The sequence below is a fragment of the Cervus canadensis genome, chromosome 8, assembly GCF_019320065.1.
Source record: "Cervus canadensis isolate Bull #8, Minnesota chromosome 8, ASM1932006v1, whole genome shotgun sequence".
NCBI lineage: Eukaryota > Metazoa > Chordata > Mammalia > Artiodactyla > Cervidae > Cervus > Cervus canadensis.
This window is the reverse complement of record NC_057393.1, coordinates 44,416,033-44,441,399: the sequence shown is the minus strand read 5'-3', so window position 1 is coordinate 44,441,399 and position 25,367 is coordinate 44,416,033. Positions and strand designations below refer to the sequence as shown.

The following is a 25,367-nucleotide window of genomic DNA, read 5'->3' as shown; positions in this document are numbered from 1 at the left end:
TTAGGAAATCACGTTGACTGTTTCCACAGGTTATTGTGGCATAATGACTAATATTGCAGAATATTGACTAATCCTTGATGATTGAAGTGGTTTAAAAGGGACCATAATTCTAGAGAAGATAAACTTCATTTCCTTTGCATCTGAAAATCAATATTAAAAATAAATAAATTGTTTGCTTATGCAGGGGTATTTTAAAATCATTTGGTTGCATTCAATCCACCTATCCAGAACTACAACCATTCTGATTTTTAAGTAATATGATAATGCATTTGTTGGCAAGGATTTATTAGTCTTTTCTCCCACCATTTTGGTGTCACAAAGTGGTTTTTTTCTTTAGTCAAATGCTTATGGGCTTCCCTGGTGGCTCAGATGGTAAAGAATCTACCTGTAATGTGGGAGACCTGGGTTTGATCCCTGGGTTGGGAAGATCCCCTGGAGAAGGGAACAGTTACCCACTCCAGTATTCTGGCCTGGAGAATTCCATGGACAGAGGAGCCTGGCAGGCTACAGCCCATGGAGTTGCAAAGAGACACAACCGAGCAACTTTTACTTTCACTTATGGGTCAACTCAGCGCTGTTCTCTGGAAATAATTTCAAATTCAGTGTAAGTGTCTAGGCAATACTCACCCAACCCAAATAGCAGCATATCTCCAGTTTACTTGACATAACTTCTTTGATCACAAAATAGACTGAGGGAGCATATAATACTCTCCTCACATTTATTTGTAGAGAATCATTGTGGAAAGTTTATCATGGTCAGAACATACAAATTGATAATAGGCAGTTTTATCATCTTAATTAAAATTAACAAAAATAGATAATGATAATTATTTAAATTTGGTAATTGCAGTCTGCCCATAATAAGTTATTTTTCAAACATTAGATAACAACTATATGTGAAATACAAAATATGCACAACACTTTTAGTAAATAGTAAATCCAAGTGTAAGCACTTAGAGATTAGACAATTGAGTAAAAATAAAATCTAAGATTAATTTTTACATATTCAATTCCCTTAATTAATATAATGTGTCTGTGTAAGACATATGTAAAGAAGTCAGTGAGAGTCTTAAGAAGAAAATGATTGGAAACTTGACTTAATGACGAAAGATTGATGGGCAAATTGGCTGGGAAATAACTGAGGGGGAAAATTCTATGGAAAGGGAGGAATTATTCAGCATAGATTAAAGGGTATAGTTAAAGTGAAGTAAACATAATAAGGAGGTTTTAGCTCAACCATTTGATATATGTCATGTTATGAATCATAAATTAATGGAAATAATACCATTAACACTAAGACCTTCTACCACTGACTTTAAAAGGAAGATTTCCTAGACAAGAATAAAGGTGGAAAATAAATTTATTAAGCTATCTGTCATCATATCAGTCTACTAATTATGACTGCCCACATCAAAAACTGAAAATAAATTCTGGCTAACATTAGTGGTTTAGTTCTTTCTAGAACTTTTTTTTTTTTTTCATTTATTTGCTTGTTAATTTCAGTTCTCCTTGGCCAGGACACTGAGCATTTCTAATTCCCCCAATTTTTCTTTCTATAAGAATGAACACGTTTTAAAATTCTGATTCTTTTAAGCAAATTTGTTTTATTTACAGAAGTTTATATCAGTAGAGAAAAAAACATTTAAATTTTGAACAAAAGCTTCTTCAGTCAGCTTTATCATTTATATAACTTTAGAAATTGACTTATACATGTGCACATATAGTGGGTAGTTGAAGAATAAAATAATTACAAAATATAATAATCTTATTTTTTAGAGCACTTTCCTTATGTAAGCATTTAAATGTATGTCCTTTGTAGACTTATAGTAAAATTAATATTTTAACTTTAATAACGATTGTTCTTAAGAAAGATATTTAATAAGCATGGAACCCTGGTCAATTGAATTTTCTTAAGTCAAAAGAATCAACAGCAATGTATGTAAGATAAATTGCAAAGATATAATTTGCATATTGCAGAATAGAGTCAATGATTCTAATGGGTAGCCCAGAAATGTATTTTTAATGATGATTCAAGTAATCTTCAAACCACTTTCCAAGAAATACATAAGCTGGAAGTTATTCTATATGTGTTGATTACATTTCTGCCAGATAAATGGCTATTTTTTATTTCATATACAGTCTCTAAGATATGGATAAATAGATCTGTATGGTCCATAAACTGCAGCCCGAATCAGCACAGAAATGGTAGACTTGTTATTTAACTTTTTACCTCACCTAGTGATCATTTCTCATCTATATCGCTCAGTTACAGACCACAGCCTTTCAAGACCCAGTATAATCTAAAATCGTACCACTCCATAGTGTTAATAATCAGAAGTTTAAAGAATAAGATGGACATCAGTACAGTAGATTGACAGGGAAATACAGATAGTTTGGCACTTTATGCAATCAGTTAGAAAGAAGGTCAGCAAACTCTAATGTGGCAGCTCTTGAATTTCAGGTCCAGGCTGTCCATTTTAATGTCTCGTTCACTCTCAGGCAAACTGGGAGCTACTGCTACCATAAAGACACATCTTTTTACTGGCTTTAACAGTAACACAACTTTTAAACAAGATATAATATTTGTTAAACTGATTTTTGTTTTTAAAGCAATGTAGTTCTTTTAGAGAAATTTTGGAGAATATATTAATAAATCGGTAAAAGTCAAAAGGAGAAAATAACACGATCTGTATTTCACCTAATCATGTAACATCTGAATTTATACATATGCATATATATCTACACACCAGTGTAAGTTGGTGTGCATGCATCCTTTAAATTAAATGATTTCATGGAGAGTGAACAGACCATAATTGTGCAACTTAATGAATTTTAACACAGTGAAAACACTTGTATAATCACCATTCAGAGCGAGAAACTGAAATTAACACCCCAGGAGCCCAGCCTTACAGTTATACTAGCCCAACTCTATCTTCTTCACAAAAATGATCCCTATCCTAACTTCTATCACATTGGAGAATTTGTGCCAATCTTTGAAATTTATATACTTGGAATTATGTAGTACGTATTGTGTCTGACCTCATTCACTCAACCTTATGTTCATGAAATTCATTGATGTGACTACTTATAATAGTAGTTTATACATTTTTACTATGACTTGTTATTTAATTTTAGCAAAAAACACAAAATATTATATAATGGTTGGTGGGTGTTTAGTTGGCTTCCTGGCTTTGGCTCTATGACACTGTTCTGCTTGTCTTCGATATTTCTTTCTTTCTTTTTTTTTTCTTTTTTTCTTATTGAAAGACATTTTTATTATTGCTGTTCTGTTCTACCCAGGGCACTGGATGAGATGATGCTCTGTCCCTCTTCCATCAATGTCCTTGCCTGCTGGCTTCTCATCCCCTAAGTCCCTTCTTCGTTCCCCTAAGCCCTATCCTCATCTCTGACATGTCTTTAAGGAAAACTTTTATTGGAGTTTTAAATATAGAAATGTGTTCAAAGCATACTGAATAACTGTATAAATTTTCACAAAATAAACCTATCAATGTAGCTAGTACACAAGTAAACTATTATTAATACCCAAGAATTCCTTCCTATGCATGGTAAATTTTTAATGACTGCTGGACATAATATATGAAAATTTATAGAGAGAATAAAATTATATTGCTCAAAAGAAGATTTATTATACACCTCTTAAAATAAGGACAGATCAGATAAATCCAACCAAAATTTGACTATTGGGTTTTGATCTGAGTAAGGCCTGGTCTAGAACTTATTCAGTATTATTCACCAGTCATATCCCACTCTTTGTGACTCCATCACCAGGCTCCTCTGTCCATGGAATTCTCTAGGCAAGGATACTGGAGTGGGTTGCCATTCACTTCTCAAAGGGATCTTCCAGACCCAGGGATCAAACCTGGGTCTCCTGCATGTAGGCAGATTCTTTACTATCAGAGACACAAGGCTGATTGTTTACTCATAGAGGATAGAACTTCAATTATCCCAACAGGAAGGATGGGGAATTTACTAGGACCTCTCCTCCTTTGTTGTTGCTCAGTCACTCAATCATGTCCAATTCTTTCTGGCCCTGAAGATTGTAGCACACCAGGCTTCCCTGTTCTTCACCATCTCCCAGAGCCTGCTCCAATTCATATCCATTGAGTCAGTGATGCCATCCAACCATCTTATCCTCTGTTGTCCCCTTCTCTTACTGCCATCAATTTTTTCAAACATCAGAGTGCTTTCTAATGAACTGGCTCTTTGCATCAGGTGGCCAAAGTATTCGGCTTCAGCATAAGTCCTTCCAATGAATATTCATTTGATTTCCTTTAGAATTGACTGATTGGATCTCCTTGAAGTCCAAGGGACTCTCAAGAGTATTTTCCAACATCAGAGCTCAGAAACACCAATCCTTTGACACTCAGCCTTCTTTACAGACCAAATTTCATATCCATACAAGACTACTGGAAAACATAGCTTTGACTAGACAGACCTTTGTCAGCAAAACAATGTCTCTGCTTTTTAATATGCCATCTAGGTTTGTCACAGCTTTACTCCCAAGAAGCAAGTGTCTTTTAATTTCATGGTTGGAGTCACCATCTGCAGTGATTTTGGGGCCCCCCAAAATGAGATCTGTCACTGTTTCCATTGTTTCCCCATCGCTTTGCCATGAAATGATGAGACCAAATGCCATAATCTTTGTTTCTGAATATTGAGTTTTAAGCTAGTTTTTTCACTCTCCTCTTTTCATCAAGAGGCTCGTTGGTTCCTCTTCACTTTCTGCCATTAGTGGTGTCATCTGCATATCTGAATTTGTTGATATTTCTCCCAGCAATCTTGGTACCAGCTTGTGCTTCATCCAGCCCAGCATTTCACATGATGTACTGTGCATAAAAGTTAAATAAGCAGGGTGACAATATACAGCCTTGACGTACTCCTTGCCCAATTTTGAGCCAGTCCATTGTTCCATGACAGTTCTAACTGTTGCTTCTTGACCTGCATACACGTTTCATGGGAGGTAAATAAGGTGGTCTGGTATCCCCATCTCTTCAAGAATTTTCCACAGTTTGTTGTGATACACACAGTCAAAGGCTTTAGCATAGTCAATGAAGCAGAAGTAGATGTTCTGGAATTCTCTTGCTTTTTCTATGATCCAACAGATGTTGGCAATTTGATCTCTGGTTCCTCTGCTTTTCCTAAATCCAGGTTGAACATCTGGAAGTTCTCAGTTTACAAACTGTTGAAGTCTAGCTTAGAGAGTTTTGAGTATTTCTTTGTTAGGATGTTAAATGAGTGCAGTTGTGCAGTAGTTTACATATTTTTTGGCATTGCCTTTCTTTGAGATTGAAATGAAAATTGACTTTTTCTAGTTTTTGGCCACTGCTGAATTTTCCAAATTTGCTGGCATATTGAATACAGCACTTTCACAGCATCATCTTTTAAGAGTTGATATTGCTCAGCTTGAATTCCATCACCTCCACTAACTTGGTTCTAAGGGATGCTTCCCAAGGCCCACTTGATTTCACACTCCAAGATATCTGGTTCTAGGTGAGTTATCACACCATCGTTGTTATCTGGGTCTTAGCAGTTAGGAAATCCAGTTTTTTGACCCATCCACAGTCCCATTACCACTGCAAAATTTCTTTAGATTCACTTCCTTTAAGTCATTTCTTTATGTTCAGCTCTCTAGTCTTTCACTCCACCTCACTTAAACAGAGTAGGATAATTCTTTTTTTGTATTTTTAAAAAAGAAATGTAAGGGGAGGAGGAGCCAAGATGGCGGAGGAGTAGGACGGGGAGACCACTTTCTCTCCTACAAATTCATCAAAAGAATAACTGAATGCAGAGCAAACCTCACAAAACAACTTCTGATCGCTAGCTGAGGTCATCAGGCGCCCAGAAAAGCAGACCATTGTCTTCGAAAGGAGGTAGGACAAAATATAAAAGATAAAAAGTGAGACAAAAGAGCTAAGGACGGAGACCCGTCCCGGGAAGGGAGTCTTAGGCGGCCTTGCTTGGGCTAGGGTCCGGGCCTGAGTGCCCTGAGGACAATCGGAGGGAGCTTCTGTGAGGTGCCAACTTGAACTGTGGGAGACCAAAAGGAGAGAGAAAATTAACCGGCCGGAACACACTGCCGGCCGTTCGCAGAACAAAGGGACGGAGAAAGTCCCAAGAAGAGGTCGCAGGCTGCGGACCCGCCCAGCCCCGCCGGAGGCAGGAGGCAGGGGGGAGGGGAAGGTCGCGGCGAGACACAGGGCGCAGGCACCCGACCGGCGCGGGCGGGGACTGGGGCTGGGGACGCGGAGGGCGGAAGGCGCGCGCACCCGACTGGCGCCAGCGGAAACTGAGACTGGGTCCGCGGAAGGGAGTGAGTGCGCCACACCTGGGGATAGTGCGCCCATCAAGCCCCTCGCTGCCTGGACCGCTCTGACGGGGAAGGCACAGAGAGCAGGCGCAGCTTTTCCTTCCGCGCTTTTGTGTAACACCCGAGGGCTGGAACCTAGCGCAGCGCGGGGCGCGCTCCATATAGAACAGCCGGGAGCCTGAGCAGCGCAGACGGAGAAAGCAGCGTCAGCCCCTCCCGGCAGCGCCAGCCCGCCCCCCGCAGGGCCAGCCCCTCCCCGCAGCGTCAGCCCCGCCCCGCAGCGCCAGCCCATCCCCGCAGCGTCAGCCCCTCCCAGCAGCGCAACGGAACTAGCTAACTGAATAAGAGTCCACCTCCGCCTGCCTGTGTCAGGGCGGAAATGAGGCTCTGAAGAGACCGGCAAACAGAAGCCAAATAAACAAAGGGAACCGCTTCAGAAGGGACTGGTGCAACAGATTAAAATCCCTCTAGAAAACACCGACTTCACTGGAAGGGCCCTGTAGATATCGAGAAGTGTAAGCTGGAACGAGGAGCTATCTGAAACTGAGCCGAACCCACACTGACCGCAGCAGCTCCAGAGAAACTCCTAGATATATTTTTACTTTTTTTTCCTAAGTAAGGAAAAAAAAAAAAATTTTTTTTTTCTTTTTTATTTTTTCTCTTTTATTTTCCTTTAAAATTCCCTATTACTCCCCCATTACTCCTTAACTTTCATTTACATAGATTTTTACGATTTTTTTAATTAGGGGGAAAAAAAAATTTTTTTTTCTTTCTTTCTTTTTTTTTGTTTTTTTTTTGTTTGTTTTTTTTCTTTTTTTCTTTTTCCTTTTTTTTCTTTTTTCTTCTTTTTTTTCTTTCCGTTTTCTCTTTTATTTTCTATTTTTCTTTTTCTCTTATTTCTTTTAAAGTCCTCTAGTACTCCTCTACTACTCTTCATTTTCATTTTCACTACACTATAACCTTACCAAAAAAAAAAAAAAAGAGAAGCCCTATCTTTAAACCGAAGATTATTCTCTCCCAATCTTGACTCCCTGTTTTCTACCTCAGAACACCTCTATTTCCTCCTTTCCCCTTCTCTTCCCAATCCAATTCTGTGAATCCTTGTAGGTGTCTGAGATACGGAGAACACTCTGGGAACAGACAGCTGCGTAGATCTGTCTCTCTCCTCTTGAGTCCCCCTTTTTCTCCTCCTGCTCATCTCTATCTCCCTCCTCCCTTTTCTCCTGTTCATGTAACTCTGTGAACCTCTCTGGGTGTCCCTAACAGGGGAGAATCTTTTCGCCATTAACCTAGAAGTTTTATTATCAGTGCTGTATAGTTGGAGAAGTCCTGAGACTACAGGAAGAATAAAACTGAAATCCAGAGGCAGGACACTTAAGCCCAAAACCTGAGAACACCAGAAAACTCCTGACTACATGGAACTTTAAGCAATAAGTGACCGTCCAAAAGCCTCCATACCTACACTGAAACCAACCACCACCCAAGAGCCAGTAAGTTTTAGAGCAAGACATACCACGCAAATTCTCCAGCAACACAGGAACATAGCCCTGAATGTCCACATACAGACTGCCCAAGGTGACACCTAACACATAGACCCATCTCAAAACTCATTACTGGGCACTCCATTGCTCTCCAAAAAGAAGAAATCAAGTTCCACTCACCAGAACACTGACGCAAGCTTCCCTAACCGGGAAACCTTGACCATCCAGTCGTCTAACCCCACCCACTGGGTAAATCCTCCACAATAAAAAGGAACCACAGACCTCCAGAATACAGAAAGTCCACTCCAGACACAGCAATCTAAACAAGATGAAAAGGCAAAGAAATACCCAACAGGTAAAGGAACATGAAAAATGCCCACCAAGTCAAACAAAAGAGGAGGAGATAGGGAATCTACCTGAAAAAGAATTTAGAATAATGATAATAAAAATGATCCAAAATCTTGAAAACAAAATGGAGTTACAGATAAATAGCCTGGAGACAAAGATTGAAAAGATACAAGAATTGTTTAATAAAGACCTAGAAGAAATAAAAAAGAGTCAATTAAAAATGAACAATGCAATGAATGAGATCAAAAACACTTTGGAGGGAACCAAGAGTAGAATAACGGAGGCAGAAGATAGGATAAGTGAGGTAGAAGATAAAATGGTGGAAATAAATGAAGCAGAGAGGAAAAAGAAAAAAGGATCAAAAGAAATGAGGACAACCTCAGGGACCTCTGGGACACTGTGAAACGCCCCAACATTCGAATCATAGGAGTTCCAGAAGAAGAAGACAAAAAGAAAGGCCATGAGAAAATACTCGAGGAGATAATAGCTGAAAACTTCCCTAAAATGGGGAAGGAAATAGCCACTCAAGTCCAAGAAACCCAGAGAGTCCCAAACAGGATAAACCCAAGGCGAAACACCCCAAGACACATAATAATCAAACTAACAAAGATCAAACACAAAGAACAAATATTAAAAGCAGCAAGGGAAAAACAACAAATAACACACAAAGGGATTCCCATAAGGATAACAGCTGACCTATCAATAGAAACCCTCCAGGCCAGAAGGGAATGGCAGGACGTCCTGAAAGTAATGAAAGAGAATAACCTACAACCTAGATTACTGTATCCAGCAAGGATCTCATTCAGATATGAAGGAGAACTCAAAAGCTTTACAGATAAGCAAAAGCTGAGAGAATTCAGCACCACCAAACCAGCTCTTCAACAAATGCTAAAGGATCTTCTCTAGACAGGAAATGCAGAAAGGTTGTATAAACGTGAACCCAAAACAACAAAGTAAATGGCAACGGGACCACACCTATCAATAATTACCTTAAATGTAAATGGGTTGAAAGCCCCAACCAAAAGACAAAGATTGGCTGAATGGATACAAAAACAAGACCCCCATATATGCTGTCTACAAGAGACCCACCTCAAAACAAGAGACACATACAGACTAAAAGTGAAGGGCTGGAAAAAAATATTTCATGCAAATGGAGACCAAAAGAAAGCAGGAGTCGCAATACTCATATCAGATAAAATAGACTTTCAAATAAAAGCTGTGAAAAGAGACAAAGAAGGACACTACATAATGATCAAAGGATCAATCCAAGAAGAAGATATAACAATTATAAATATATATGCACACAACATAGGAGCACCGCAATATGTACGGCAAACACTAACGAGTATGAAAGAGGAAATTAATAGTAACACAATAATAGCGGGAGACTTTAATACCCCACTTACAACTATGGATAGATCAACTAAACAGAAAATTAACAAGGAAACACAAACTTTAAATGACACAATGGACCAGCTAGACCTAATTGGTATCTATAGGACATTTCACCCCAAAACAAGCAACTTCACCTTTTTCTCAAGTGCACACGGAACCTTCTCCAGAATAGATCACATCCTGGGCCATAAATCTAGTCTTGGAAAATTCAAAAAAATTGAAATCATTCCAGTCATCTTTTCTGACCACAGTGCAGTAAGATTAGATCTCAATTACAGGAAAAAAATTGTTAAAAATTCAAACACCTGGAGGCTAAATAACACGCTTCTGAATAACCAACAAATCATAGAAGAAATCAAAAAAGAAATCAAAATATGTATAGAAATGAATGAAAATGAAAACACAACAACCCAAAACCTATGGGACACTGTAAAAGCAGTGCTAAGGGGAAGGTTCATAGCATTACAGGCTTACATCAAGAAACAAGAAAAAAGCCAAATAAATAACCTAACTCTACACCTAAAGCAATTAGAGAAGGAAGAAATGAAGAACCCCAGAGTTAGCAGAAGGAAAGAAATCTTAAAAATTAGGGCAGAAATAAATGCAAAAGAAACTAAAGAGACCATAGCAAAAATCAACAAAGCTAAAAGCTGTTTTTTGAAAAAAATAAACAAAATTGACAAACCATTAGCAAGACTCATTAAGAAACAAAGAGAGAAGAACCAAATTAACAAAATTAGAAATGAAAATGGAGAGATCACAACAGACAACACTGAAATACAAAGGATCATAAGAGACTACTACCAGCAGCTCTATGCCAATAAAATGGACAACTTGGATGAAATGGACAAATTCTTAGAAAAGTATAACTTTCCAAAACTGAACCAGGAAGAAATAGAAGATCTTAACAGACCCATCACAAGCAAGGAAATCGAAACTGTAATCAAAAATCTTCCAGCAAACAAAAGCCCAGGACCAGATGGCTTCACAGCTGAATTCTACCAAAAATTTAGAGAAGAGCTAACACCTATCTTACTCAAACTCTTCCAGAAAATTGCAGAAGAAGGTAAACTTCCAAACTCATTCTATGAGGCCACCATCACCCTAATTCCAAAACCAGACAAAGATGCCACAAAAAAAGAAAACTACAGGCCAATATCACTGATGAACATAGATGCAAAAATCCTTAACAAAATTCTAGCAAACAGAATCCAACAACATATTAAAAAAATCATACACCATGACCAAGTGGGCTTTATCCCAGGAATGCAAGGATTCTTCAATATCCGCAAATCAATCAATGTAATACACCACATTAACAAATTGAAAGATAAAAATCATATGATTATCTCAATAGATGCAGAGAAAGCCTTTGACAAAATTCAACACTCATTTATGATTAAAACATACCTCAACATAATAAAAGCTATATATGACAAACCCACAGCAAGCATCACCCTCAATGGTGAAAAATTGAAAGCATTTCCCCTGAAATCAGGAACAAGACAAGGGTGCCCACTCTCACCACTACTATTCAACATAGTGTTGGAAGTTTTGGCCACAGCAATCAGAGCAGAAAAAGAAGTAAAAGGAATCCAGATAGGAAAAGAAGAAGTGAAACTCTCACTGTTTGCAGATGACATGATCCTCTACATAGAAAACCCTAAAAGACTCTACGAGAAAATTACTAGAACTAATCAATGAATATAGTAAAGTTGCAGGATATAAAATTAACACACAGGAAATCCTTGCATTCCTATACACTAACAATGAGAAAACAGAAAGAGAAATTAAGGAAACAATACCATTCACCATTGCAACAAAAAGAATAAAATACTTAGGAGTATATCTACCTAAAGAAACAAAAGACCTATACATAGAAAACTATAAAACACTGATGAAAGAAATCAAAGAGGACACAAACAGATGGAGAAACATACCGTGTTCATGGATTGGAAGAATCAACATTGTCAAAATGGCTATTCTACCCAAAGCAATCCTATAGATTCAATGCAATCCCTATCAAGCTACCAACGTATTTTTCACAGAACTAGAACAAATAATTTCACAATTTGTATGGAAATACAAAAAACCTCGAATAGCCAAAGTAATCTTGAGAAAGAAGAATGGAACTGGAGGAATCAACCTGCCTGACTTCAGACTCTACTACAAAGCCACAGTCATCAAGACAGTATGGTACTGGCACAAAGACAGAAATATAGATCAATGGAACAGAATAGAAAGCCCAGAGATAAATCCACGAACCTATGGACACCTTATCTTTGACAAAGGAGGCAAGGATATACAATGGAAAAAAGACAACCTCTTTAACAAGTGGTGCTGGGAAAACTGGTCAACCACTTGTAAAAGAATGAAACTAGAACACTTTCTAACACCATACACAAAAATAAACTCAAAATGGATTAAAGATCTAAATGTAAGACCAGAAACTATAAAACTCCTAGAGGAGAACATAGGCAAAACACTCTCCGACATAAATCACAGCAAGATCCTCTATGACCCACCTCCCAGAATATTGGAAATAAAAGCAAAAACTAAACAAATGGGACCTAATGAAACTTAAAAGCTTTTGCACTACAAAGGAAACTATAAGTAAGGTGAAAAGACAGCCGTCAGATTGGGAGAAAATAATAGCAAATGAAGAAACAGACAAAGGATTAATCTCAAAAATATACAAGCAACTCCTGCAGCTCAATTCCAGAAAAATAAATGACCCAATCAAAAAATGGGCCAAAGAACTAAACAGACATTTCTCCAAAGAAGACATACAGATGGCTAACAAACACATGAAAAGATGCTCAACATCACTCATTATTAGAGAAATGCAAATCAAAACCACAATGAGGTACCATTACACGCCAGTCAGGATGGCTGCTATCCAAAAGTCTACAAGCAATAAATGCTGGAGAGGGTGTGGAGAAAAGGGAACCCTCTTACACTGTTGGTGGGAATGCAAACTAGTACAGCCGCTATGGAGAACAGTGTGGAGATTCCTTAAAAAAATGGAAATAGAACTGCCATATGACCCAGCAATCCCACTTCTGGGCATACACACTGAGGAAACCAGATCTGAATGAGACACGTGCACCCCAATGTTCATCGCAGCACTGTTTATAATAGCCAGGACATGGAAGCAACCTAGATGCCCATCAGCAGATGAATGGATAAGGAAGCTGTGGTACATATACACCATGGAATTTTACTCAGCCGTCAAAAAGAATTCATTTGAACCAGTCCTAATGAGATGGATGAAACTGGAGCCCCTTATACAGAGTGAAGTAAGCCAGAAAGATAAAGAACATTACAGCATACTAACACATATATGGAATTTAGAAAGATGGTAACGATAACCCTATATGCAAAACAGAAAAAGAGACACAGAAATACAGAACAGACTTTTGAACTCTGTGGGAGAATGTGAGGGTGGGAGGTTTCAAAAGAACAGCATGTATACTATCTATGGTGAAACAGATCACCAGCCCAGGTGGGATGCATGAGACAAGTGCTCCGGCCTGATGCACTGGGAAGACCCAGAGGAATCGGGTGGAGAGGGAGGTGGGAGGGGGGATCGGGATGGGGAATAAGTGTAAATCTATGGCTGATTCATATCAATGTATGACAAAACCCACTGAAATGTTGTGAAGTAATTAGCCTCCAACTAATAAAAAAATTTAAAAAAAAATAATAATAAATAATGCTAAAATAAATAAATAAATAAATAAATAAAACATCAAAAAAAAAAAAAAAAAGAAATGTAAGTAATTCACCCATGATAGTTTCATCCTGCTTTTTCCTCCTACTTTTTATTTGCATGTTATTAAATGTTTAACATCATAGCATAATGGATTTTTCATTTTCCAGCTTAGCATCCTTGCTTTCTCTAATTTTGGTCTCAGCCTTCTGTGATCTTCCCCACCATGTGACAGAGATGGGTGGAGGGCATACACTATACTCAGGCTTTGATTAGAAAGAGCAGTTTCCAATTTGCATCACATATGAAGATGTTCCTTGATTGTGCAAAAGTCATTGACCTAAGTTCTATTCTCAGGTTGCATCAGGCCAGGGATTTCACCTTTTAACCAGGAAGCACATACCACTGGTAGGGTTGCCCACTTACAATTTCCTTAGGCTGTATAACTATAAGGTTTTCTTTTCTTAAAAAAATTAGTGGTGTATGATACTCAAACTTTTGGTTTAGATGTTTATCTAGAAAATTACTACTGTAGGATTTTCTGACCTGAAAATGCCCATTTGATATACCATGCTACCTTATAATGTACTAGTTATATTTTTGAACAGTGCAACATGTACATGGTAAAAACTGCAGAAATGTTACATTTCAGAGAAAAAAAGGTGCACGTGTATATAAACAAAAGCTTGCCATCCATAAAATGTGAACAAGATAAAGGTAAAAGCACTTTCTGAAAGTAAGCCTCCGGGAAATACTTGACATTTTCAAGAAGATGCTTGCCCTTTAATGTCATCATTTGTTTTCCACATCTGACTTTTATTTATTTATTTATTTTTTGAGGTGTTTGAAGATTGCCAGCTTCTTTTTTTTCCTTGTCTTTTTTTGGAAAGCTAAGGAATAGGAATGGTAATGAAATGCTTTTCAGATAGACAAATGCCCGGATAACCAATTAACTGACATCAAAATAAAAATAACCCCTCTCACATTTAATCACTTTTTTTTTTTCTTTAAGACCTCAACTGCCACAGTAAACGTGGTGGTGACAGATGTTAATGACAATGCACCAGTGTTTGATCCCTATCTGCCCAGAAATCTGTCAGTGGTAGAAGAAGAAGCCAATGCCTTTGTGGGTCAAGTAAGGGTAAGTGGAGTATGTATATGTATCTTAAATATATTATTTATAAGTGAGTAAATTTTTTTACACTTTAATTTGAAAAGAGATTCAACTAATGCTGTGTGTTAAATGATGGACATCAGAATTATTTGAAAGCAATCAGCAAAATCACTTGGGTTTAAGGCAAAATGGTAATGAAGGCATTCATCCTTGATCACTGTGCTGAATAACTTTCAAGACTTTTTCTTTATTAATCATATTGTGTGCATTTCTGTTTAAGTTTTTAAGCTTGTTGATTTATATTTTATGACCATTGTGTAATTTAAATGTTGATTTATTTGAGAGTATTATTTTCTTATTTAATATATATTTTTATTTCCTAAAATTATTTTTAGAGAAGTATGGAATTATCCACAGGCTTCCCAGGTGGCGCTAGTAGTACCATTAAGTATAAATTTGGAATTGCATACCCAAAACACAAATGTTTAAATGTACAGTCATTTGCTTGTGTAAACTTATTTTTAGCATCTCCTGTGTACCTTATGGGTTTCCCTGGTGGCTCAGTGGTAAAGAATCCACCTGCCAATGCAGGAGATTCAGGTTCAATCCCTCCTCCTGGAAGATAATCTGGAGAAGGAAATGGCAAACCACTCAAGTATTCTTGTCTGGAAAATCCCATGGACAGAGATGCCTGGTGGGCTATAGGCTATAGAGCTATATCCTATAGTCCATAGGGTTGCAAAAGAGTCAGATATGACTTAGTGACTAAATAACAAGTGTACCTTATATTTCAGACACATTCCTGTCCAGTGTACTCATCACTCATTCCTAGAGATGTTCTCTTAATTTCTAACTGGAAATATTAGCCAGTTTTTTTTACTCTTTTGATGAATAATCCTGTTTTTCTTAAATCAGAGACAATGCTTTTTTCAGTTAGGGCATGCCTGGTCTTGAACATAGTGGTCCAGAAACCATAAGATGAAGGACATTTTTGAAGGAACATACATGTATTTTGGAGTGTTGACCTCAGATAAGGCATCTATGTGGTCTCTGTACAAAGAAAGAATACACCTTCTTTCCCAAGTTCAGGTTTTAGGATCCTACCTCTTTCCTCTCAGACCCTGGAGTTATAAAAAAGAGATTTGCTAGTGCTTTGCAGTATATTTCTACAATTCAACTACTATTACAGTCAAACAAAAGGTCCATTTTCAGTCCAATCTCCTCTCTAACTTTAAAAGAGGAGGGTGTCTTTAAATACTGTCATGGAGAACTTATTATTTAGGCTTGGGCTAATCAGTTGTTTTTTTTTTTTTTTTCTGAGAGCACTGACAATACTTGCAACAACCGTCACCTCAATAGTCATTGTCATTATGAGTGTCACTATATTTCTCAAATCCTGGAGAAATTGATGAGAGGCATGTATCCCCTTATGCCTTTCTACTTCACCACAAGAGAGAGTCCTGTAAATTTTTGTCACAACATGCCAGGTGGTCTTGATATCATGTGGCCGACAAGCCATTCAACTCCAGAATCCCACACAATACTTCTGGTATGAAAGTTTTACTGTGGATTCTACAAAGTAAAGAAAAAAAAAAAACTTAGAGACAAAGTTTCAGGTATAAATAGTTTCTTTCTGAGACCTTAAAGTATTACTAGTAGGAAAGTGAGGAAGTGGAAGTGATGCAGAGAAGAGAAGGAAGCCAATAAAGGAATTGCAGTTAACCAGCTGCAATTAAGAGAACTAGAGCTTAATCCACAGGGCAGATTCTGGGAAATGACACAAACACATTCCCCAGAATTACTGATCCTGAGAGTGATGGGACTGGTAATTTCACACACTAAAACCTGAGAGTTCTTGGTCAGTGATGCTGTGGATGGGGGGCGTATTTTCTGCACTTCCTGCCTCCAGGCAACCAGTTCTCTGCAAATCTGATATACGGCTGTTCAGTGAGACTGCAGTTACTAGCAGATGGTAGTTGACCAGAGTGAGGGACATGTGTGGGTCATTGACAGCTTCTGTTACACCAATCAAACAAGATGACTAAATCTATGAGGGGCATGTGCCAAAAACAGAGAAAGAGGATGATGTTGAAGTTGACTCATGAAGGATGCATACTGGTGAGAAGGAAAATGGGAGGGGTTAGGGGTTTCCTTTCAAAAGAAAGGTGACAGAATGGATAAACTCACAGATAAATGGCAGCATGTGACATGTCATAATTACATTAAGTAAATTATGCCATATCATAAATGTTTGTCTATGCCATATTGCAGATGGTGCTGAGGGAACCTCTAGAAGGTCTGAGATGGGGCACCACTAGATTATTATTTTATAATGATTACTCCTGAGTAGATTGTAATAGGAGATTATAAATCCAGAAAGCTGAATTGGAAGGCAAATATAATAATCCAGACATTGAAGCTTGAACTAATATAAGTGTCTAATCATAATGAAAATTAAATTGCAGTTGTCACTCCAGGATGCCACTTTGATGAAAATTGAAAACTTTCTTAATCATATCTAGCAAGTATTCAGATAAAATAAACAGATATTGGAAATTTAGGAAAATTATCTTTCCATTTCTTTTAATTTAATTAGCACTGGAGAGCTAAGTAAAGCCCATAGGGAATAACACATATAAGCCCACAGCTCATAACACATACATAAATATTAGCATGCTGATTGATTTTTAATTTTATTTTTTTTCTTTCTTTTAACTTTTTTTGCCACTTTTCCTAGGGATTCTTTATCTTGAAAGAATTATAGCATTAATTTTTCTTTATTGTTAGTTCTTAAATTTGATATGAAATGATCTCTGTAACTTTTCAGCATTAAAAATTGAAATATAGACTTCACTCACAATTTGATAAAGCAATAATTGTCCTGATTTTTAGGCAATAGCATATTTTCATAAAGATTAAAATGAGTTTGAAAGTACAAAGGAGAAGGAAGACAACCAAACAAGGTGCATCCAACTGATTCAGCACAGTTCTAGAGAAGTTGTAATGTTCAAAAAATGGGATTTTGATGCCTTGTAATGGTCTCCTGTTGTTACCTAATGATAATTATACAATATATTAATTTCATTAAGTGGCTCAAGTTGTTATTTTTGTTGTTGTTCAGTCACTCAGTCATGTTTGACTACTGGCATCCCCATTGACTGTAGCATGCCAGGCTTCCCTGTTCTTCACCAACTCCCGAAAATTGCTCAAACTCATGTCCATTGAGTCAGTGATGTCATACAACCATCTCATCTTCTGTCATCCCCTCTTCCTCCAGCCTTCAATCTTTGCAGCGTCAGGGTCTTTTCTAATGAGTCAGCTCTTTGCATCAAGTGATCAAAGTATTGGAGCTTCAGCTTCAGCATCAGTCCTTCTAATGAATATTCAGGATTGATTTCCTTTAGGATTGACTGGTTTGATCTCCTTGCAGTCCAAGGGACTCTCAAGAGTCTTCTCCAACACCAGAGCTCAAAAGCATCGATTCTTTGGCATTTAGACTTCTTTATGGCTTAACTCACATCCATACATGACTACTGGAAAAACCATAGCTATGACTAGATGGACCTTTGTTGGCAAAGTAGTCTCTGCTTTTTAATATGGTGTCTAGGTTTGTCATAGCATTCCTTTCAAGGAGCAAGTGTCTTTTAATTCCATGGGTGCAGTCACCATCTGTAGTGATTTTGGAGCCCAAGAAAATAAAGTCTGTCACTGTTTGCATTGTTTCCCCATATATTTGCCATGAAGTGACAGGACTGGATGCCATGATCTTTGTTTTTTGAAAGTTGAGTTTTAAGCCAGCTTTTCACTCTCTTTCACTTTCATTAAGAGGCTCTTTAGTTCCTCTTGACTTTCTGCCATAAAAGTGGTGTCATCTGCATATCTGAGGTTATTAATGTTTCTCCTGGCAATCTTGATTCCAGTTTATACCTCAACCAGCCCGGCATTTCACATGATGTACTCTGCATAGAATTTAAATAAGCAGGGTAACAATATACAGCCTTGGCATACTCCTTTCACATTTTTGAACCCATCTGTTGTTACACGTCAGGTTCTAACTGTTGCTTCTTGACTTGCATACAGGTTTTGCGGGACGCAGGTAAGGGGGTCTGGTATTCCCATCGCTTTAAGAATTTTCCACAGTCTGTTGTGATTCACAGAATCAAAAATTTTAGCATAGTCAAGGAAGCAGAAGTAGATGCTTCTCAGGAATCCTCTTGCTTTTTCTATGATCCAACAGATGCTGGAAATTTGATCTCTGATTCCTCTGCCTTTTCTAAATCCAGCTTGAACATCTGGAATGTCTCAATTCACATACTGTTGAATATTGGCTGGGAAAATTTTGAGCATTATTTTGCTAACATGTGAAATGAGTTCAGTTGTTCTATAGTTTGAACATTCTTTGGCATTGCCTTGTTTTGGGATTGGAATGAAAACTGACCTTTTCTAGTCTTGTGGTCACTGCTGAGTTTTCCAAATTTGCTGGCATATTGCGTGCAGCACTTTCACAGCATCGTCTTTTTTTTTTTTTTTCATCTTTTTGGATTTGAAATAACTCAGCTGAAGTTCCATCAGCTCCATTAGCTTTGTTGGTGTTGATGCTTCCAAAGGCCCACTTGACTTCACATTTCCAGATATCTGGCTCTAAGTGAGTCCCACCATCATGGCTGATGGTGCTGGTTTACTCACTAATTCATATTTGACTCTTGCAACCCCATGGGATTCTCCAGGCAAGAATAATGGTATGGATTGCCATTTCCTTCGCCAGGGGATCTTCCTTACCCAGGAATCAAACCCGGTGTCCTGCATTGCAGGCAGATTATTTACCGACTGAGTTTCAAGGGAAGCCCCCATATGGTTATCTGGGTCATTAACATCTTTTTTGTGTAGTTCTGTGTATTCTTGCCATCTCTTCTTAATACCTTCCATTTCCGGTTAGGTCATACTGTTTCTGTCATTTATTGTGCCCATTTTTGCATGAAATATTCCCTTGGTATCTCTAATTTTCTTGAAGAGATCTCTAGTCTTTCCCATCTCTATTTTTTCATAGAATGGAAACATTTCTTTGCATTGATTACTTAGGAACCCTTTCTTATCTCTCTTTGCTATTCTTTGGAGTTCTGCATTCAGATGGGTATATCTTTTCTTTTCTCCTTTGCCTTTTGCTTATCTCCTTTTCTCAGCTATTTGTAAGACTTCTTCGGACAACCATTTTGCTTGTTTTGATTTCTTTTTCTTGGAGATCACTCGCCACCTCATGAACCTATATCCATAGTTCTTCAGGCACTCTATCAGATCTAATCCCTCCTGTATAAAATTTAGTTTTAACTGTTATTCAAAATTATAAAGACACACTAAGACCCAAAATATGTATGTTTAGTTATATTCAATTTGAGTTACCAACTTTCAGTTTTTGTTCTAATATTTTGTAAGTTGCTTAGTTGAGTCCTACTCTTTGTGACCCAATGAATTGTGGCCAGCCAGGCTCCTCCATCCATGGAATTCTCCAGGCAAGCTTACTGGAGTGGGTAGTCATTCCCTTCTCCAGGGGATCTTTCTTACCCAAGGATCTAACCCTGCAATGTAGACAGATTCTTTCCCATCTGAGCCACCAGAGAAACCCTAATGTTTTCATATGTATGAATAATCCAGTGAAGGAACCTTTTATTTGTTAAGGTAGTATTGTAGTGTCAAACTTAATTTAATTGGTAATACTTCTGAAGCAATATTTATGGATTACACAGAGCAAAAGTTTTATCAGAGTATTAAAAATAAAGCTTTAAAAATTGAAGTATAGTTGATCTACAATGCTGTGTTAGGTTCAATTGTGCAGCAAAGTGACTCAGTTATACATATATACACATTTTTTTCCAGATTATGTTTGTAACAGGGCAGAATGTGCTCTCAGCCATTAGTCCATGACTATCAGCATGTGATGCTTAGCACAGAATCTTTAGTGCTAGGTCCTGTTCAGCTCTGTCAGCCTGGCAGTGGTCCTGGGGCAGAGAGTGTGGTGAAAGCAAGTCACTGCTTTCTCCCTGAGGTCCTCTGGCCATGGGGCTGCCAGCTGGGAGTATGGGAACAGACTGAGGGCTGTGTCCTTCAGAACTCCAGAGCACTAGCCATGGCCACCCACTGGCCACATCCTGGCCTTGAGGCAGCAGTGAACCTCTCTCCCATCCCTCCTCTGTGACCTAATGGTGACGATGGTCTCCATGGGTCACAGTCCATAGAGGCCTCAGCAACTGGAGATTACAGACACTTCTGTTAAGATAGCAGCTTCAACTGGTGTCAGTCCATTCAAGTTTCAAAAATTGGCACAGCTTAGATCAGTTGTCTGTCTCTAGGAGGTGGTCAGAGGTCAGGGTTAGGTAATATTTTTCCTTATAGGTTATTACAAAATATTGAGTATAGTTCCCTGTGCTATATAATAGGCCCTTATTGGTTATCTATTTTATATATAGTAATATGTGCATGTTAATACCATACTCCTAATTTATCCTCGTACCTTTCCTCTTTGGAAACCACATTTTATTTCTTTTTGGTAAATAAGTGTATTTGTATCATTTCTTTTCTTTTTTTTTTTTTTATTTAGATTCCACATATAAGTGATACCATATTTGTCTTTCTTGTCTGCCTTACTTCACTTAGTGTGATGAACTCTAGGTCCATCCATGTTGCTGTAAATGCATTATTTCACTATTTTTTATGACTGAGTGATAGTCTGCCTAAGATTATTTTTTTAATGTAGAACTTACTATACACAGATGGAGTTCACCACGCTTAAATTTGAGAATCTTTTCCATATTCTCAAATGCATATGGTAGCAGTAAAGATGTGGCAAAAATGTATATAAGACTAAAATTGTTACTTACTCAGTCACATTTGATTCTTTGTGATCACATGGACTGTAGCCTACCAGGCTCCTCTGTCCATGGAATTCTCCAGACAAGAATACTGGAGTGGGTAGCCATTCCCTTCTCAAGGGGAATCTTCTCAACCCAGGGATCAAACCTGGGTCTCCTACATGGCAGGCAGATTCTTTACCAACTAAACTGCACAGTAAGATTACACTATGTGTCTGTATGTGAAATGTCAAATGTGCCATACAGATTATTTATTCAAAGAAATGAAAAACACCACAAAGGACTTAGGGGACTCTGTCAGGATTCATGGGAATCATCTGCATTCATGTATCATCTGCAGTAATTTAACAAATTAGTAAGATTCTAAAAAGGAAATAAATATATCATGTAGATGTGATACAAGACAGAATTGAGCTGAGGAGGCAATTTGAGAATAAGTCAATAGTCTGTCAATAAGGGAAGATTTACTTAGAGGAATTCTAGAAAATTGGTTAGCACATATTGAGTTCAGGTGAGGAAAATCAGGAAATCCTAGTTAAACAGCCACTGATAAAAAGACTTTACTTCTCAGTGTAATGTTTTGCTTAGTACCCTTTGTAATATTTCAGTGGAGATAGAATCTAGATCTGTAGGTATGATCTGAATCTGGACCGCAAGCATGCCAGCAGGTCATCTTCAGAGTGGGGCTGAGATATAAGAGGCCTCACACCAGCTCCTGAATAATTCTCAGTTGATCCCAAATCCTTGGCTGTACAGATAGCCAGCAGAAGATAAGAGAGAGAGAGATTATGCAACAGAGAAGAAATATTAAAAATATGTTTGTATGTATTTTGGAGAAAGATATGCCAATCCACTCCAATGTTCTTGCCTGGGAAAATCCCATGGTCAGAGGAGCCTGGCAGGCTACAGCCCATGGGGTTTCAAAGAGTCAAACAACTTAGCGACTGAACACGCATGTATGTATGCATGTATTTACTTATTGTTAAATAGTGTAAATGTGTATGTGCTTAGTCTCTCAGTTATGTCTGACTCTTTGTGACCCCATGGACTGTAGCCCTCCAGGCTCCTCTGTCCATTGGGATTCTCCAGGCGAGAATACTGGAGTGGGTTGCCATGCCCTCCTCCAGGGGATCTTCCCAACACAGGGATCAAACACAGGTCTCCCGCATTGCAGGTGGATTCTTTACTCTCTGAGCCACCAGGGAAGCCCAAATAGGGTGAATACTTGAGGATAAAGCTGGATCTGTGGTTGGGATTATGTCATTTTAAACAAGTTTGGTAAACTGCTTAGGTGCATTGACCAAATCCTATTTATTCTTAAAATGGAAGGATTTAACATGTAAGAATTAGGCAGAAGAGCTTGGTCCCATTATGAACCCTGGGTCTTAGGAAGTAGGGGATCATGGTGCTTATACCTTCTGATAAACTCTAACTTATCAAGGGGAAATGAGAGGGTATTTTCACTTAGAAGTACTTGGCTGTTGTCGGTGCTTCAACACATCACTCTGTGTGCATATTTTGGGTCACTGGAGACTGAGGGGATGGCACCTGAAAGAAATTTTGGAGCTCACATTAATGATGTCTAGCCTTCATGATAGTATCTCACTGAGGTCTTAGGGGCTAGAATTATTTTTCAGTTCTTCATGTCCATTTTCACAGTAGCCCTGGGCACGCATGCTTGCATAGAGGCAGCAAAGAAGGCTTACTTGGAAACAACATTGCCTGTTAACGTTAAAAATGGTTCTCAGCACTGTATACAAGACGGAGTGTGCCTCTTCCCAGCGAACTTCCAAATAATGCCTTGCAGAAATTCTTATGCTGAACTGACTTCTTTTAGCCCTAAGTAACAGAAATAGAGCTCCGAGTCAACAAAATGTTCTTCCAGTTCTAAAATAAAAGAGGCTGAATTTATTTAACCTGAAACATAAATGTATTCCTATTGTGAGCTTTGCATTCTAAATCTCAGCTGGGATGAAGTGGTAGTGGTTCAGTTTTAAACCCTTAAAGCAGTTTTAAAAATCATTAGTAAACTGCAGTGTTTAGAAGGGTAGCAATAGTGTCATTTTTAAAAAGAAATTGATCTTTCCTTCAACTATACAATTTAATATTTAACAAAATATATCTGAATCTCAGTGGTCTGCCTTTGATTAATGTATTTGCTGTATCTCAATGTGGTGATCTAAAAGTGAAATAAAGGTGGGGAGCTTTATGGTATTTTATTTATTTTCTGTAGCTCAGCGTGATGTTCAGCAGTGCCTAAAACTATAATACTTCTTTTTCAAGTGGGCCACAAGTGGGGATTTTTATGGGTTCTCTTGTCAAGTCAAACTATATAATGCAAAGACTATACTCAGTAAAGTAAAGAAAAGAAACCCACACAATTTGAAAACTTAATGATGTCCATTTTAATGCTGATACCTAAAATATTTGTTGTAGAGGTTTACCTATTGCTTGTGAATATTGTTGAAGCTTGGTGAATTTTCAGATATTCAATTAGCAGTTCAAAAATAGATTATAAAATGTTATGCATATATTTTTACAATGTTTACTTGGAATCTATCCTTTCACCAGCTTTCAGTCTTACTGTCAGCTATTATAATAGATATATTTATGCATGCATACATGTGTGTGCATATAAAAATTCACAGTTGTATAATACCAGTTGCATAATGAATGATATCCATCCTCAACCCCACAGTAATCAACAGCCTCCTTATAGCTAAATGTCATCTTTATCTGAATAACTTCACTGTTGCATTTGAGATGGATCTTGCATTCTCCTTCATGAGATTTCTACTACCTGTTTGCTCCTGGTTTTCATGTTTAAGCATATCTGGTTCTTTTTGCCTTTCTTTATCTGTTTCTTCATAAGCCTTTTTAAAATAAATACTGTATTAGTCCTTTTCCCCCCATATCTCTATTGAGGTATAAGAGGTATACAAAAAGGGACAGATAATTAATGTATACAATTTGGTGAGTTTGAGTTGGGGAATATACATGTACTGTTGTGTTACCATCACCACAATCAAGGTAATAAACATAACCATCGCCTCCAAAAGAAACTTTGGGTATTGGAGGTGTCTACTCATTTGTTTTAATCCTACACATTTTTTGGAAGGGAAATCCCACTGACATTAAAACCCACAATTTTAATTACACTTAGATACTGATGTCTTCCACAGCTATCTTTAACCTCTTCTACTCCTTCAGTCTACCACCTCAAATAGACATTTGCCTGTAAAACAAACCCACTGAGTGACCTGTGGGTACCTCAAATTCAACATGTTTAAAATTGAAACCTTATTTTTACCTTCCTCAGTAAGGTTTTCTTCTCCTGGATTCTGTGTTTCAGTTCATTATTCCCAGGCCAAGTTGGAGAGACATCTCAAGACTTCTCTTTCTCCCTCATTGTCCATATCTAGTCAATCACCAATCTTGATAATTTTGCATGCTGCAAGCAGTTCTCAAAATTTCCCCTCTCTCCAAAAGAATCACAGTCAGGCTCTCATTATTTGTCACCTGACCTGTTGTTACAACCTCTTAGTATGTTATCCTAACAGTAATCTTAAAAGCCCTCATAATTATCCTCAATGTAGCTGCTGAGATGTCTGTTAACAAGCATTTAGTTCAGTGTTAACAAGCATAGTTCAATAGTAAATGTCTATCAATGCAGCAAACAAGGCACACTTCCCATTACTGCTCATAGAGCTTCACCTCCAAGGATACTGTTCTCCATGTGATTACTGATGTATGTTCTCAGAACTCTCCCATGTCTGTTTGCCTCTGCTCATGCCCCCTGCCCTGGTTTCTTCTTTTTTCATTCTTGATTTAGATAGTTCATCCTTGAAAATTCTAGCCAACAATAATCTCCTCCAGAAAAAGTGTTTTCTAAACTTTTCTATGTCCTAAACGTCTCATACTCATGGTCCATTTATTCAGTGCATAACATTTTGGTGGTGCTTACTAAAGTATATTGACTTTTCCACTTATTCAAATTTCTTGAAAGCAGAGACTGTGTTGTATTGATCTTAGAAATCACAATACCCAGCTCAATATTTGGCTCTTAGAAGGTGCTAAATTAAACTAGATCTAATGGATTAAAATGAGCTGAAAGTACATTTTTCCA

The 25,367-nt window shown here is 37.8% G+C and overlaps 1 protein-coding gene across 1 annotated transcript in view; it reads left to right on the top strand.

Moving 5' to 3' along the window:
* Window positions 1-25,367, top strand: part of PCDH15 (protocadherin related 15) — a 1,286,954-nt gene that overhangs the window by 1,015,194 nt on the left and 246,393 nt on the right. Inside the window, exon 20 of the mRNA XM_043476181.1 lies at window positions 14,277-14,405. Within this exon, the coding sequence (XP_043332116.1) occupies window positions 14,277-14,405 (129 nt within the window). The remainder of the gene's footprint in view (window positions 1-14,276; window positions 14,406-25,367) is intronic.